The 16394-nt window shown below is 36.8% G+C and overlaps 1 protein-coding gene across 1 annotated transcript; it reads right to left on the reverse strand.

The window, feature by feature from the left end:
- Nucleotides 1–232: 232 nt before the first annotated feature.
- On the reverse strand, nucleotides 233–2220 carry LOC111721566 (serine/arginine repetitive matrix protein 3-like). The gene is made up of 2 exons (XM_031943541.1): nucleotides 1336–2220; nucleotides 233–737 (listed from the first exon to the last, which is right to left on the reverse strand). The coding sequence occupies exons 1-2, from the start codon at nucleotides 1383–1385 to the stop codon at nucleotides 233–235; spliced, it is 555 nt and encodes a 184-aa protein (XP_031799401.1). The 5' UTR covers nucleotides 1386–2220.
- Between the last annotated feature and the right edge of the window lie 14174 nt (nucleotides 2221–16394).

Genomic DNA, 16394 nt, shown 5'->3' on the forward strand with positions numbered 1-16394 from the left:
ACTCTGCCGCCGCCGCCCCGCAGCAAGCGAGCCGGGGCCCGCGCCAGCCCATGGGGAGGGCGGGCGGGCGAGCGGGCTGGCAAGGGGAACGCTCTCTCCCGCCCCCTCGGTTCTTGGGGAGGTCTGTAGTGCTCTCGCTGTGGGCACTGCTTCTGCCGCCTTCCTCGCTGCTGCCCGCCGTCTGGTGCCCGCCGCGGCTCCCGGACGGGCCGATGGGCTCCCTCAGCCTCCTCTACCGGCCGGCTGGCTGGCTCGCTTGCTCGCTTGCACGCTCTCCCCACACTCTCTCTATCCCTCCCGCCGCCGCTGCCGCCGCCGCCGCCGCCGCCGCCGTTGCTGTTCTCTCCCGTTCTCTGGCCTCTCTCCTGCTCTCCCTACCTCTGCCTCTCCTCCTCCTCCTGGTCCTCCTCCTCCTCCTCCTCCTCTTCCTCCTCTCCCTCCAACTTGCCCCTTTCCACTCCTCCTGCTCCTGGTGGATTGGGGGCTGGCGGAGGGAGGAGAGGGCGTGACTTGTTTGTGGAAGCCGAGGGCAGGGACCGGCAGGGGCGGGAATCCCGAGCGCTGCTGCCCCAGAGCTGGGATGAGGGGCTGGGGGGCTTGAGGGGAAGCCGCCGCTTCTGCCGCGGGCGCTAGCACGGGAGCTGGAGGTGGAGCCGCTGGCTGCTCGGGCTGCTGGCAGTTCCCAAGCCTTTGTGTTGAAGAGATGCTGCAGCAGAGCCTGCTGAGCTTCTCTGAGTCTGGGTGGGAGAGAGAGAGAGAGAGAGAGAGAGAGAGAGAGAGAGAGAGAGAGAGAGAGAGAGAGAGAGAGAGAGAGAGAGAAAGAAACCAGGAGGCGGAGTCGTGGGCTGAGAAGTCACCCGGAGGTGCTGCTGCTGGTGCTGCTGGTGCTGCTGGTGCCGCTGGTGCCGGGGCTGCCGCTGCTGCTAGTGATGGGGGTGTCCTTGCCAATGGTAACTACTCTGTGCCCCTCCCTCCAGCCCTCACCGAGCATTTTTCTTCACCCACCCCAAATCCCCGTGGCTTTAACCTACCTGGGGTGGGAGGGCAGGGGATATTTTTCCTTCTGATTGCCCCTTTTAAAATTCAACTTCATTTAATTCTATAAACTTTTATTAAGCGCTTACTGTCTACTCAGCATTATGTTACATTCAAACTGCAAAAGGAGAGAAAAAAAAAAATCCCAGTTTTAGCCCTTAAGGGGTTTACCTATATGATACCATGAACACAGATATATCCAAGAATAGAAAGGAAAAACAGCTTGCAGCCTTTAACCTAGATATTATGTGTGGGGGTACAGAGTTGGAAGGAAAAGGAAAGGTAAAATTCATTACTTACAAAAAGTCCAGGCTGGCTGAGTTACTTGATAGTTCAGAAATAGCACCCATTTAGATGAGCAGCCGTACAAAACTTTTTAACACACTCCTTATCCCTCGCCAACACAGACATCCTGATCTCAGACAGAATATCTTCTTTGACTCCCCTGCCTTCCTTCTAAAATACCTCACTTGCCCCACTGGCCACCACAAGGACCTGCTAAAATACCAGCTTAATCTGCCAACAACCTCACAGCCCTGCTAACCATTACACAGGCCTGCTAAAATACCAACTACTAGGCTAAACGTTATACTTCTACCAATATACAAATTTACCACACTAAAAATTGGTGCATGCCTGTTGAAATACCAGCTTATCATGCCACACATCCACTGAAATACAAGCTTATCATGCCACACATCCACTGAAATACAAGCTTATCATGCCACACATCCACTGAAATACAAGCTTATCATGCCACACATCCACTGAAATACAAGCTAAACTACTATCTGCACATACCATATTGTTGAATTGCCCACTTGTCATGCTAACACCTGAACATATGTGCTGAAATTCTACTTTACCGTGCTAACAAGTACAGATGCCAGCTGCTGAAGGCAATCGAAGACAGTAAGCGACCTTTGGGTCCATCACAGGAATATTTGTAGCAGCTTTATCTGACAAGTCATTTTTTTTTCTAAAAAGCGAAAAGTGTGTCTCCTTTAATGACCATAGGAAGTTATAGATATTGTGTGACTACTCTCATCCAGAATCCCCAAGGGACTGGAGGTGTAAATAACACAATGGGCATATCTGTCTTCTCAGTAAGTTTTTCAAAGTACCATGCTAATGGTAAAAATGGAAAATGTAGTTATTTTAAGGAGAAAAGTCAAAGACTTGTGTGTTTTCTTTGTTTTTATTTTGTGAATTTGGGTCAAGGGACTTGCCCAGGATCATACAGCTAGGAAGTGTTAAGTGTGTGAGATCAAATTTGAACTCAGGGCCTCCTGACTCCAGAGCTGATGCTCTATCTACTCCACCACCTAGCTGCCCCCAAAACTTGCTAAATTAAATGAATACTTCATTCAAATTAAGTCAGTCCCAAAATGGGCAGTAGAGTTGAATGCCAATAGTTGCAGTCCTTTGGGGGAGTTCCACTAAGGTAATCTAGCTAGTTCTAGAAAGTTCATCTATCTGGAGTTTATATTTAACTAATTTGATTTTAAAACTATCAGAGAGAAAGAGTCAGAACCCTGATACTTGACATCATTTGCCTGCTGAGAAACTTTGCCAGTGATTCCCTCAGAATCAAGCCATGAAAAACTCTTACTCTGAGAGTGTTATCTACACAATATTCTTGCGTTAAGGTGTTACAGCATGAAGAAGCTAGAAACTGAATGGATGCCCATCTTGGAGAATGGCTGAATAAGTTATGGTAAATGAATGTTACAAAATATTATTGTTCTGTAAGAAATTGTCAGCAGAATGATTTTAGAGAGGCCTGGGGAGACTTACATGAACTGATACTGAGTGAAATGAGCAGGACCAGGAGATCAATGTACACAGCAACAAGATTATACAATGACCAATTCTGACAGGCATGGCTCTTTTCAACAGCAAGGTGATTCAGGCCAGTTCCAATGGTCTTGTGATGGAGAGAGCCAGCTACACCCAGAGAGAGAACTGTGGGAATTGAGTGTGGACCATAACATAGCATTTTCACTCTTTCTATTGTTGTTTGCTTGCATTTTGTTTTCTTTCTTAGTTTTTTTTCCCTTCTTGATCTGATTTTTCTTGTGCAGCAAGATAATTGTATAAATATGTATACATATATTGGATTTAACATTTATTTTACCATGTTTAACATATATTGGATTACCTACCATGTAGAGAAGGGGATAGAGGGAAGGAGGGGAAAATTTGGAACACAAGGTTTTGCAAGGGTTAATGTTGAAAAATTATCCATGCATATGTTTTGTAAATAAAACGTTTTAATTTAAAAAATGAGAGGTTAAAAAAAAGATGTTACAACATGGTTTCATCTAATTTAGAAAATGGGGGGGGTCACACTTTGTCTAAAGCCTTTTCTTGAAATTTTCAAGGTCAACAGATAGTCAAGAAGGCAGAGCGATTGTTTGCCACAAATCAAAATCTTTTCATAGAGAGGAAAGAGAAAAAGGAAGGAGGAAGAGGGAGACAGACAGACAGATAGAGACAGAGACAGAGACAGAGACAGTCAGAGAGGGAGAGAGACAGAGACGGAGAGAGAAAGAGACAGACAGAGAGTCAGAGAAGAGAGAGGGGGAAAGGAAAAGAGAAAAAAGAGGGGGGGAGGAGAAGAGGAATGAAGAGATGGAGGGAGGAAAGCAGGTGGAAATTGCACAGTAAACATGGAATAACAAAAGCCAAATATCCAAATTAAAAAGAATAAAATATCTCAAGATAAAGATGCAGGAGGAAAAAATGTCACATAAATGGAATCCTTTAACTTTCCTCCCATTCACCATTCCTAGCACATTGCCAGGCCACATATTAAATTCAATTGCAAGTTTGTGCTACGGAACCAACTGTGGGCTCTGCCCACTATGCCTGCTATTGTATCTCTAGTGGATTCCTTATCCATCTCCACACATGTGTACACCCATGCACTGACAGAGGACATTTATTCTGTCTTATAAGGTAAGGGTGAGAAGATGATGGTTCCCAAAATGACCTAGAGAGAAGTTTTTGGAATCAAATTGAGGATGTTCCTAAGAAGAAAGCAAAGGATAGAATCTTAGGGTGCACTCAAAGTCAGGTAACTTGATGTGGTTGATGATTCAATGGAGATAAAAGAATAGGCAGAAGAATGAGAGAATAATATCATGAAAACCTAGAGAAGAAAGAGGATCCAGGGGAAGAATGTGCTCAACTATGCCAGGTGACACATAGAGGGCAAAAAGAATAAAGACTGAGCAAACACTACCATAGTTGACAAAAGTTCACTGACCACTTGGGGGAGAGCAGTTTCAGTTGAAAATGATTACAATGGGTTAAGTAAAGAAGAGAAGAGGAAGTGATGGTACCAAAGTGTAGTCAGACTTTTATAGGAGTTTGGCTGAGAGACAGAAAAGAGACATTAGGTGATACCTTACTTACTGGGAACATAAAGGCTAATAAATAATGGGGGTTTTAAATGTAAGGAGATATTTGCACATATTTATAGGCAGCTGGGACAGAAATCATACATAAGGAAATGCTGAAGAGCAGAGAGAGTGGATAGTATGTGGGGCAATCTGCCAGAGAAGATGGGAGGGAATGAGAATAAGGGGCACAATATATAGCAATGACCTTGTTGAGTAGGACCATGTCTTCATCAGAAACTACAGTAAAAGCTGGAGAAAGTATTGGATATTATGTCAAGGGATTGTGGTATATTTTTATAAAGAGGGGAGAGAAGAAAGAATACATGGCAAATGTTCCCTTATGTTTTGTGAATTTGAATTTTATTTTTAATCTAATTTTATTTTATTTTCAGTTCTGAATTCTTTTTCTCCCTCTACCTTGTCCCCTACCCGATGAGAAAAATAAAGAAAAATAAGATATTACCAATTAGGTACAGCATGAAAAACATTCCCACATTAGCCTGTTCTGGTAAAACAGAAAATGGAAAGAGAAAAAAAAAGAAATTTTGCTTTAATTTACTCTATGAGTCCATCACTTCTCTAACCAGAGGTAGATAGCATATTTCATCATGAGTCTTTAAAAATGCAGCAGGTCATTGTATTAATCAATTACAAAGTCTTCCAAAGTTGATTATCTTTGAAGTATCGTTCTTACTGTATATATAAATTGTTCTCCTCTTTCTGTTCACTTCGCTTTGCATCAGGTCATACAAATACTCCTTAGTCTTTATGAAACTATTCCCTTCATTATATTTTATAGCAATAGTATTCCACCATATTCATGGCATAACTTGTTCAGTCATTCCCCAGGTGATAGGCATCCCCTAAATTTCTAACTCTTTGTCACCACAAAAGAGTTTCTATAAATATTTTTGTACATATTGATTTTTTTTCTAATCTGATCTCTTTAGGGTATAGACATAATAGCAGCATTTCTGAGTAACAGGGGTATGCACACTTTTGTAGCCCTTTGGACATAGTTCCAAATTGCTCTCCAAAATGGTTGTTCAAGTTCATGTTGTCTAAATTGTCTAATTCAGCTTCAGCAGTGAATGTTTTCACATAGTCCCTCCACCATTTGACATTTTCCTTTTTTCTGCAAACTTAGCCAATCTTATAGCTATAAAGAAGTATTTGTTTTAATTTGTATTTCTCTAATATTTAGCAATTCTGAGCATTTTTCCATAAAGCAATTGGTAATTTTAATTTCTTCCTTTGAAAAGTGCCTGTTCATGTCCTTTGACCACTGATAAACTGAGAAATGACCCATTCTTATAAATTTGACTTGGTTTCCCACATAACTTAAAAATGAGACCTTTATCAGAGAAATTTACTTCAAAGATTTTTCCCATTTTCCTGCTTTTCTTCTATTTTTAGCTGCATTAGTTTTCACAGAGCAAAAAAAAACATTAATTTAATTATATGTAATCAAAATTATCCAATTTACTTCCTATGGACTTTTCTCTTATTTGATCATGAATATAAAGATGATAGGTAATTTCTTCTATACTGCATGATACCCAATTTATTTACTATACAACTCTTTATATCTAAATCATGGATGTGTTTTTAAGTTTATCTTAGTATGTATAATGTTGGTCTATACCCAGTTTGTGCTAAACTACTTTCTAATTAATATGTTTAGAAGTATTGAAAATTACTTGCTGTCTATGGGAGAAATTATGTGGAAAGGAAGGGAGAAAAATATGGAGCATAAAGTTTTGCAAGGGTGAATGTTGAAAACTATCTTTGAATGTATAATATATATATATATTTCTATATATATATAAAGCTATTATTAAAAACCAACCAAAAACACCCATTTTCCAATTTTCCCAAGAGTTTTTGTGGAGTTCTTGTTCCAATAGCTAGAATCTTTGTATTTCTATTACTGAATTACTTTTGTTACGTGGCATAGTAGATAGAGTGAGAGGGTGGGGAATCAGAAGGACTCATCTTCCAGAGTTCAAATCTGCCTTCAGACACTGCCTGTGTTAATCTTGTTTAACTTAGTTTCCATATCTGTAAAGTTATTTGAATAAGAAAATGACAGATCTTTACATTTTCCAAGAAAGTCCTAAAAGGGGTCACAAAGAGTTGGACATGACTAAAAAACAATCACACAACAAAGGCTACTTTGTTTCTCTATATTGTGTACCTATTTTGTTCCACTGATTGGCTTTTCTATTTCTTATCATTTCAAATTTTTTGTAAGATAACATGAGATTTGGTATTGCTATGCCCTCTTCCCATTTTTAAAACATTCTTAACCGTTTGTTTCTCCATAAGAATTTTGTTATTTTTTTCAACTCCTCAAAATAATCCTTTGGTGAGCTGATTGATGTGGCACTGAATAAGTAAATAATTTAGTTTTAATATTTAGAGAAATAAATTTTCCACAGATAACTGCTTTAAATGCATTCTGAAAATTTTGGTATGTTTTTTCATTGTTGTCCTTTAATACAATTACTAATTGTTTCTACAATTTGGTTTTTGACTCATCCATTCTCCAAAATTAAATTATTTAGTTTCCAATTAGTTTTGAATCTTTGTTCCAAAGGCCATTTGCTAAATATAAGGTTTTTTTATTATTGCATTTTGATCAGTAAAAGATGTTTTTAATATTTTGGCTTTCCTGCACTTGTTTATGAGGTTTTTGTCCCCTAACATATGCTTAATTTTTGTAAAGGTACCATGAGCAACTGAAAAATAGATATATCCCTTTCTATTGCCATTCAGTATTCTCCAAAAATCTATCATAATTAACTTTCTAAAATTCTACATAATCCTTAATTTTTCTTAATTATTTTTTAAATTCATTTTATCTCTATTGAAATTCTTTACTTCTACTATTAAGTTCTTTCTGTAACTCATTTAACTTTTTCTTTAAGAATTTAAATACTATTCCATTGAATTAATATACATATAATATTGGTATTAATTCATTGTCTATAGTACCTTTTAGCAAAATATAGTTTCCCTGCTTATCTTTTTAATTTAGATTTGTTTTTGCTGTTGCTTTGTCTGAAATCATGATTGCTACTCCTGCTTTTTTTACTTAAGGTAAAGCCTAATCAATATTGCTTTAGACCTTTATTTTATCTCTGTGGATAGCTTTCTGTTTCAAATGTATTTATTATATACATATTGTTGAATTTTATTTCTAATCAATTCTGCTATCCTGTTTCATTTTATGACTAAGTTCATTCTATTCACTTTCAGAGTTATGATTGCTAATTTTGTGCTTCCTTCAATTTTATTCTATTATATTTAATTTTCCTTTTTCCTTCTCTTTAGGAATCTATTTGCTTCATATTAAAGTCTCTCTTAACCTACCTTTCATTTCTCCACCCCTTTCTTTAATCTTCTTCCCTCTAATTTTCCAGCTGGGAAGGATGTTTTTCTGTACCTAATTCTGTATGTATATTTTTCCTTCTTTAAACAATTTCAAATGAGAATGAAGTTCAAGTGTCACTCACCCCTTTCTTACTACTCTCCTCTTATTATATAAGCTTTTTTGCTTATTCTAGTTATGTAAGATAATTTTCCCTATTCTTCATTTCCTTTCTCCCATCTCTCAAAAAACTCCTTTTTCATAATTTTTCCATTCTTCTTTCAAGATCATCAAATTATACCATAGTCATTCCTGGACCCTCGGCCTAATTAGACTTACTTCAGTACCCCTGATAATGCCCTGAGGGACAACATGTACCTTCTCCCCATATAAGAACATAAATGGTTTGGCCTTGTTTAGTCCCTTATGATTGGTCACTCAGGTTTATCTTTTTATGCTTCTTTTGTCTTCTGTGTTTGTACATCAAATGTTCTACTCAGCTCTATCTTTTTAACAGGAATGCTCAGAAATCCTGTATTTTAGATTTTGGTTGGAAAATGATATCCACATCCAGAGAGACAGTTATGGAGACTCCATGTGGATTGAAGTATAGTATTTTTTACCATGTTTTGTTGGTTTGTTTGCTTTTTTGGTCTTGTGGTTTTTTTTCCCTTTTGGTCTGATTTTTCTTGCACCACATAACAAATATGGAATTATGGTTTTTTAATAAAAAAAAGAATCCTCCATTTTTGTAAAAGACCATTTTTTTCTCCCCATAGTATTATATTCAGTTTAGATGAGTAAGCTATTCTTAGTTGTAGGTCTAGATCGTTTTCCTTATGGAAAATCATATTTGAAGCTTTCTCCTTCTTTATAGTTGTGGCTGCTAAATCTTGTGTGATCCTGACTGTGACTCTGCAATACTTAAATTCTTTCTTTCTAGCTGCTTGCAATATTTTTCCTTGACTTAGGAGCTCTGGATTTATATTATAATATTACTAAGAGTTTTTATTTTAAAATTTCTTTAGGGAGGTGGCCAGGGGATTCTTTCAATTTACTCTGCCCTCTGATTCTAACAAATCTGGATAGTGTTCTTTTACAATTTCTAGAAATGTGGTACCTAGGCTCTTTTCTTTTATTCATGGCTTTCAGGTAGTCAAATAATCTCTCTTTGGTCTATTTTTGAGATAAACTATGATAGGCTCACAATCTCTTTTTGCCCCAAAACTTTTTACACAGCCCTACGTATAAAAGCTTATAAAATAGTATATAAATCAAACATTGACCAATAATAAAATCATAAAGAAATCTATTTTAAAACAATTCTTCGATATACATATCTCTTATTTATTAAAGACAAGCAACTGTGCATACTAATAAGACAGATTGCTTGTTTATTTTTACATAAAAAGTAAATCTTATTTCATACTTTTAACGGTTGTTAAATTTTTTGCAACCCCTCCACATACAGTTATGCAATCCCATAAGGATTTTTGACCCATTGTTTAAGAATTAAGAAACATTTTGAGTTTTGACACCTTTCAGCCATGAGACATTTAATATTTTCTTCTATTTTTTTCCAGTCTTTTGTCTCTCATTATTTGTTGATGTCTCATTAACTCATGAAGTTTCATTTGGCTCATTTTGATTTTCAAGGGGTTATTTTCTTCAGTTTCATTGTGTGGTTTTTTTTCTAACTGTTAATTCTCTTTTCATATCTTTCATTTCTTTGCTCATTTTTTACTCTACCACTCTCATTTGGTTTTATTTTTATTTTATTTTATTTATTTATTTATTTATTTTACTCTAAATAACTTTTTATTGACAGAACCCATGCCAAGGTAATTTTTTTACAACATTATCCCTTGCACTCACTTCTGTTCCGATTTTTCCCCTCCCTCCCTCCACCCTCTCCCCCAGATGGCAAGCAGTCCTATACATATTAAATAGGTTACAGTAGATCTTGGATACAATATATGTGTGCAAAACCGAACAGTTCTCTTGTTGCTCAGGGAGAATAGGATTTAGAAGGTATAAATAACCCGGGAAGAAGAACAAAAATGCAAGCAGTTTACATTCATTTCCTAATGTTCTTTCTTTGGATGTAGCTGCTTCTGTCCATCCTTGATCAATTGAAACTAAGTTAGATCTTCTCTTTGTTGAAGAAATCCACTTCTATCAGAATACATCCTCATACAGTATCGTTGTTGAGGTATATAATGATCTCCTGGTTCTGCTCATTTCGCTCAGCATCAATTCATGTAAGTCTCGCCAATCCTCTCTGTATTCATCCTGCTATAAGAAATTCGTCTTTCTTACAGAACAATAATATTCCATAACATTCATATACCACAATTTACTCAACCATTCTCCAATTGATGGGCATCCATTCATTTTCCAGCTTCTGGCCACTACAAACAGGGCTGCCACAAACATTTTGGCACATACTGGTCCCTTTCCCTTCTTTATTATCTCTTTGGGGTATAAGCCCAGTAGAAACACTGTTGGATCAAAGGGTATGCACAGTTTGATAGCTTTTTGGGCATAGTTCCAAATTGCTCTCCAGAATGGCTGGATGTGTTCACAATTCCACCAACAATGTATAAGTGTCCCTGTTTTCCCACATCCCCTCCAACATTCCGCGTTATCTTTCCCTGTCATTCTGGCCAATCTGACAGGTGTGTAGTGGTATCTCAGAGTTGTCTTAATTTGCATTTTTCTGATCAATAGTGATTTGGAACACTCTTTCATATGAGTGGTAATAGTTTCAATTTCATCATCTGAAAATTGTCTGTTCATATTCTTTGACCATTTATCAATTGGAGAATGGCTTGATTTCTTATAAATTAGAGTCAATTCTCTATATATTTTGGAAATGAGTCCTTTATCAGAACCTTTGACTGTAAAAATGTTTTCCCAGTTTATTGTTTCCCTTCTAATCTTGCCTGCATTAGTTTTGTTTGTACAAAAACTTTTCAATTTGATATAATCAAAATTTTCTATTTTGTAGTTAATAGTGATCTCTAGTTCTTCTTTGGTTATAAATTCCTTCCTCTTCCACAGGTCTGAGAGGTAAACTATCCTATGCTCTTTCAATTTATTTATGATCTCATTCTTTATGCCTAGATCATGAACCCATTTTGACCTTATCTTGGTGTACGGTGTTAAGTGTGGGTCAATGCCTAGTTTCTGCCATATTAATTTCCAATTTTCCCAGCAATTTTTGCCAAATAATGCATTCTTATCCCAAAAACTGGGGTCTTTGGGTTTGTCAAACACTAGATAATTAAAGTTATTGGCTGTTTTGTCCTTTGAACCTAACCTATTCCATTGATCAACTAGTCTATTTCTTAGCCAGTACCAGATGGTTTTAGTAACCGCTGCCTTGTAATATAATTTTAGATTTGGTACAGCTAGGCCACCTTCATTTGATTTTTTTAAAATTAATTCCCTTGAAATTCTTGACCTTTTGTTTTTCCATATGAACTTTGTTGTTATTTTTTCTAAGTCATCAAAATAGTTTTTGGGAAGTCTGATTGGTATAGCACTGAATAAATAGATTAGTTTAGGTCTCATTTGGTTTTTAAAATAATTTAAACATTTTTTTAAAAATGTTTTAACTCTTCTAGGAATTCTTATTGAGTTTATGTCCAAGATGCCTTTTCTTTTGCTTGTAGGTGTTCTTAAGTCACTCTCTTCTTCTGTGTTTATGTCTTGAGCTTCACTCTCAACATAACAGGTCTCTGGAGTCAAATTCTATTTTTATGCTTCTTTATTTGCTCATTCTTCTAACTTACTTTTTGACTTGGGACTATATGTTGGGACTATATGTTAGTGCCAGGCTCTGCACACTTCTTGAAAGCATTCTGCCCTGATGTCTTTTTGTTGCTTTTACACCTTAGACTTGAAGCCCACAAACTTTTTGTGCTCCCCAAGTTGTGTGAATCAGGCTGAGGTATGTTCTCTGCTCTCCTATTTTGAGTGCTCCGAGTCCTTGACCCGAGTTTGGATGTTTCAGCTTCTCTTTGACTGGAAGCTTCAGTTTATTGCTGCTGGACTCAGTCATTATTAGCTTCTACTGTGAGGATTTACAAATTCAGAGTAACTGAACTGCTGGATCCCTTTTAGTCTAGGACTCTTGACCTGATTATTCCACTGTAGGCTTCTATGCCACTCTAAAGGCTAGAACTGAGAGTCATTGTTCTATCTCTGGAATCAGACCCCCAAAGCAGATCTTCCTTCCAGAACTTGTTCCTTTCTCAGTACACTACTAGGACTCTTGCTCAGGACCACTTCTCTCTGCCCTTTATCTCTGACTCAGAACTGGGTGGTAAGAAATAGAACCCCCGATAGCATCCAGTGCTCATTCAGGAATCCCTAGGGATCTCTTTCTGCCCTGCTTCCTTCTCAGATGTATTGGCTAGTCCTTCTTTCAGTTCCTAGCCATTGAACAGCTCCCCAGTGCTGATCCTGACTAGACCTCATTCCTAGGCTTCACATAGCTCTCTGTCTCCCTAAGCTGGGGAAAAATGAGTCATTGTGGACTTTCTGTAACTTTCCTGATCAAAATTCATCTGGTGCAAGATGGTTTGCTGGTCAAGCTAGGTTAAAATGCTTTCCCCTTATTCCATAATCTTGATTCTGCTCCCCAGCCCCAGTCTCCTTTCTCAAAAAAGTGCATGTCAAGTCCCTCAGCTGTTTTGGTGAAGGAGATGCTGTTGGAGGCTTAAGATGAGAAGAAAAGGATACGAATGCTCCTCTGGTGAGTGGGATAAAGAATAGGGAAACTTAAAAGTTATGTTGCTGTAATGAGAGCCTAATTGGGAATAAATAGCATAAATGCCTTGTCTACCTAAGTCAGTTCAATAGTATAACTTTATCCACATCTGCTCAGTAATATGTGAATAAAAGCAGAGGAGACTGATGGTAAACGTAATTCAGTACTGGAGTCTAACAAGGTATGAGTGACCAAAGAACTGAGGGCAAGGAATTCCAGAGTATAGGATAATGTACAATGTCATTGTTTAATTGAGAAGGGATCAGTTGAAGTGATTTAAATGGGCAGTTAGTGAAAGAGTGAACAAAGTGCTGGACCTAAAGTCAGAAAGACTCCCGAGTTCAAATCTGGTCTCAGACACTTACTAACTATGTGACTCTTGAGTCACTGAACCTTATTTGCCTCAGTTTTATCATCTGTAAAAATTATGGCAATTCCTTCCAGTATCTTTGCCAAGAAAAATCAAATGGAGATCATAAAGAATTGGACATCACTGAAATCACAACGATTGAAGCAAAAACAATGATGGTCTGAAAAGATACTGAAGGGATTGGTGGTCACTTGTGAGGATGGAAAATAGGTTAGGAATGGGGCAGAGTGAGAGATGGAATCAGAGGAGGCAATGCTCAACTAACCTGATGTAAGAGTTCTTGATTATGGAAGAACACTTACTGATGCGAAGATCTAGAATGTGACTATAATGGAACTGAGTAAATAAAATAGTGAAAACTAGGATGTTTGAGGGAACATTTAAATGTATGTTAAAAAGCCCTCTGATATAAGAGGGTTTGGGGAGGAAAGAGCATTCATTAAGGAGAGAGAAGGGAGCATTTTTTAAGCAGCCATTATGAGTCAGTCATTGTGCTAAGCACTTTTAAAATTGTATCATTTGTTCCTTACAACCACCTTGTAAGGTAGGTGCTATTATCATTCTTATTTTACAAAAGCTGAAGAACAGAAAATAAGGGACTTGCTCAAGATCACACATATAAGAAGTGTCCGAATTCAAATCTTCCTGATTCCACACCAGAGTCTTTAATACACTGTACCACCTATCTGTGGAAAAGATGAAGACTATGAACCAGGCACTTAATTCCTTAAGAAAAGAGGAAGAATAACTTGGCAGGTGGTTGATAATGGCCACTAGGAACTGGGTTGGGTGTTGAATTTGAATAAAAGGAACATCAAGGGTTGTTAGGTGATTTTAATAGAGAAAATCTGGAAATGACAATGAAGTAAGGAGCATTCTGACTCCTGTTCTGGGACCAGCATCATGGGATATGAAAGTGCAACTAGTACTAGAAAGGGTAGCCTAGCCAGAGATGCAGTGTCTTCCAGAAGTAGACCAGTTTCTGTAGAGTCAGAAGAAGGAATCAGCATGAGAGAAAGAGATCGAAGATGAAGAGAAAAACTAGAAGAAAATTGAAAGGCAAAGTCTAAGACTAAAAGTCTGAGTATAAGTCCAATTTGACATTGGACGATCTGACAGAAAGAAACATAAAGAAAGAAGAAAAATAAGTTAATATTGCCAAAAGAGCAATGGGACATTTAAAAAGGTAAGGCAATGAAAGATATTGATTTGAGCCAAATATCCCCCTTTAAAAACAGAATTTTTTTTTCTTTTTCCTAAAGATCATGAAAAAGCAGCCAGAAACTGTGGAATGGTTCAAAAGAAGATATTAATGTAAATTAGGTTGGCAATAAGGGCTCTCAATGAAGAACTGAAAAACACATTAGAAGACAAAATGTAGCATGTGATAGAAAATCTCTGCAATCAATCTGATTAGAGAAATGTGAATTAAAACAACTCAGGTACCAATTCACACCTATCAGTTAACAAAAAAGGAAAACAACAAAAGTTGAAAGGAATGTGGGAAAACTGGGACTTTAATGCATTGTTGGTGGAGTTGTGAATGGATCTAACTATTCTAGAAAGTAATTTGGAACTATGGATAAAGGCTTAAAAGTTATGCATATCCTTTGACCCAGCAACAATAGTACTAAGTCTGTATCCCAAAGAGATTTAAAAAAACAGAAAGGACCCATTTGTATAAGGGTGTTTTAAAAAAAACTCTTTTTGTTGTGGCAAAGAAATGGACACTGAGGAGATGCTCATCAATTGGGAAAGGGTTGAACTAGTTATGTATATAATCATAACAGAATACTATTGTTCTATAAGAAATGATGAACAGTATAATTTCAGAAAAATTTGGAAAAACTTAGATGAACTGGTGCAGAGTGAAGTGGGCAAAACCAGGAGAATATTGTACAATGAACAACATTGTACAAATAATATAAGCATATTTGTACAACGAACAATTGCTATTCTAAGCAATACAGTGATCCAAGACAATCCCAGAGGACACATGATGAAAAATGCTATCCACCTCCAGAGAAGGAACTCATGGAGTCAGAATACAGAGTAAAGCATACTATTTTTCACTTACTTTTCCTTTTTTCCTTCCTTCCTTCTTTCCTTCCTTCTTTCCTTTTTCCTTTGCTTTGAGATTTTTTTTTCATAAAATGACTAATATGGAAACATGTTGTACCTGGTTGTACATATATAACCTATATAAGATTGCAAAAAAAAAAGAACATTGAAAATTATTTTTACATATAATTGGGCAAAAAGAGACTATTATTTTTTTAAAAATTAAAATGAATTACCTAAAATATAAAGTGCAAGTCTAATTACGTTAGCCACCATTCAATTAATTCTACTGACTCCCTATAATCTACAAGATTAAATGTATATCTTCTATTTAGCACACAAAGCCCTTTATAAACAAGATACTTCCTATCTTTCCAGTTCTTTTACACCTCATTCCACATCCCCCAGTACATTTCAATCTAGTGACAGTAGCCTCTTTCCTATTCCTTTCTCAAGATATTCCATCTTCCAACTCATGGCATTTTCACTGGAAATTTTTCAGCTCTTGAGTTCTCTGTCTCATTTCTATCTCCTGGTTTCTTTGGCTTCCTTCAGGAAATCCCATTTTCTAAAATAAGTCTTTCCCAATCCTCCTTAATGCTAGTGTCTTCCCTCTGTTGATTAGTTGCAATTTAATGAGTATATCCATGTGCATGTATGTGTGGTATGTATGTGTGTGTGTATATATATATATATACACACACACACACACACACACACAGAGAGACAAACAGGCATATACATACATATATGAGTATATACATAATGTATATACACAAATGTTTGTGTATATATATACATAAACATACATATATCTATGTATTCATATATATTTATATATACATACAATATAATTTGGTGTATATGGGTTGGACTAGATGGCCACTGAAGTCCCCTCCAACTCTCAGATTCTATCATTCTACAAAAATTGCTTTATACGCCCATGAATTTGCTTTAATTGGCACTCACTACCTCCACAGTGAGAGAAGAATATTCATGCATGGATATAAAGACAAATTTCAGGGTTTTCTAATTAAGATTACATAATGAGAGATTCCAAGAGATCCATGATCCTCACATACCTCACAACAGCAACAGAAATGTCAAAGTATAAAAAAGCAATTTTAACACCATAAGAAATAAAAACCAATTAAAATGTTAAAATGAGCAAAGTGATGGAAAACGGTGACAAATTAAAAAAAAAATCTATAGGTAAAGAACCATTCCCTAAAAGATAGTCAAAGGTTATGAATAAACATTCTCAAAGGAACTATGAATTATTAACAACCATATGAAAGACTGTTCCCAATTACTAATAATAAAAGAATAAGATCCAAAATGATTCTGAGATTTCACTTCACACCCAGAAAA

The sequence above is a fragment of the Sarcophilus harrisii genome, chromosome 6, assembly GCF_902635505.1.
Source record: "Sarcophilus harrisii chromosome 6, mSarHar1.11, whole genome shotgun sequence".
In the NCBI taxonomy this organism is placed as follows: domain Eukaryota; kingdom Metazoa; phylum Chordata; class Mammalia; order Dasyuromorphia; family Dasyuridae; genus Sarcophilus; species Sarcophilus harrisii.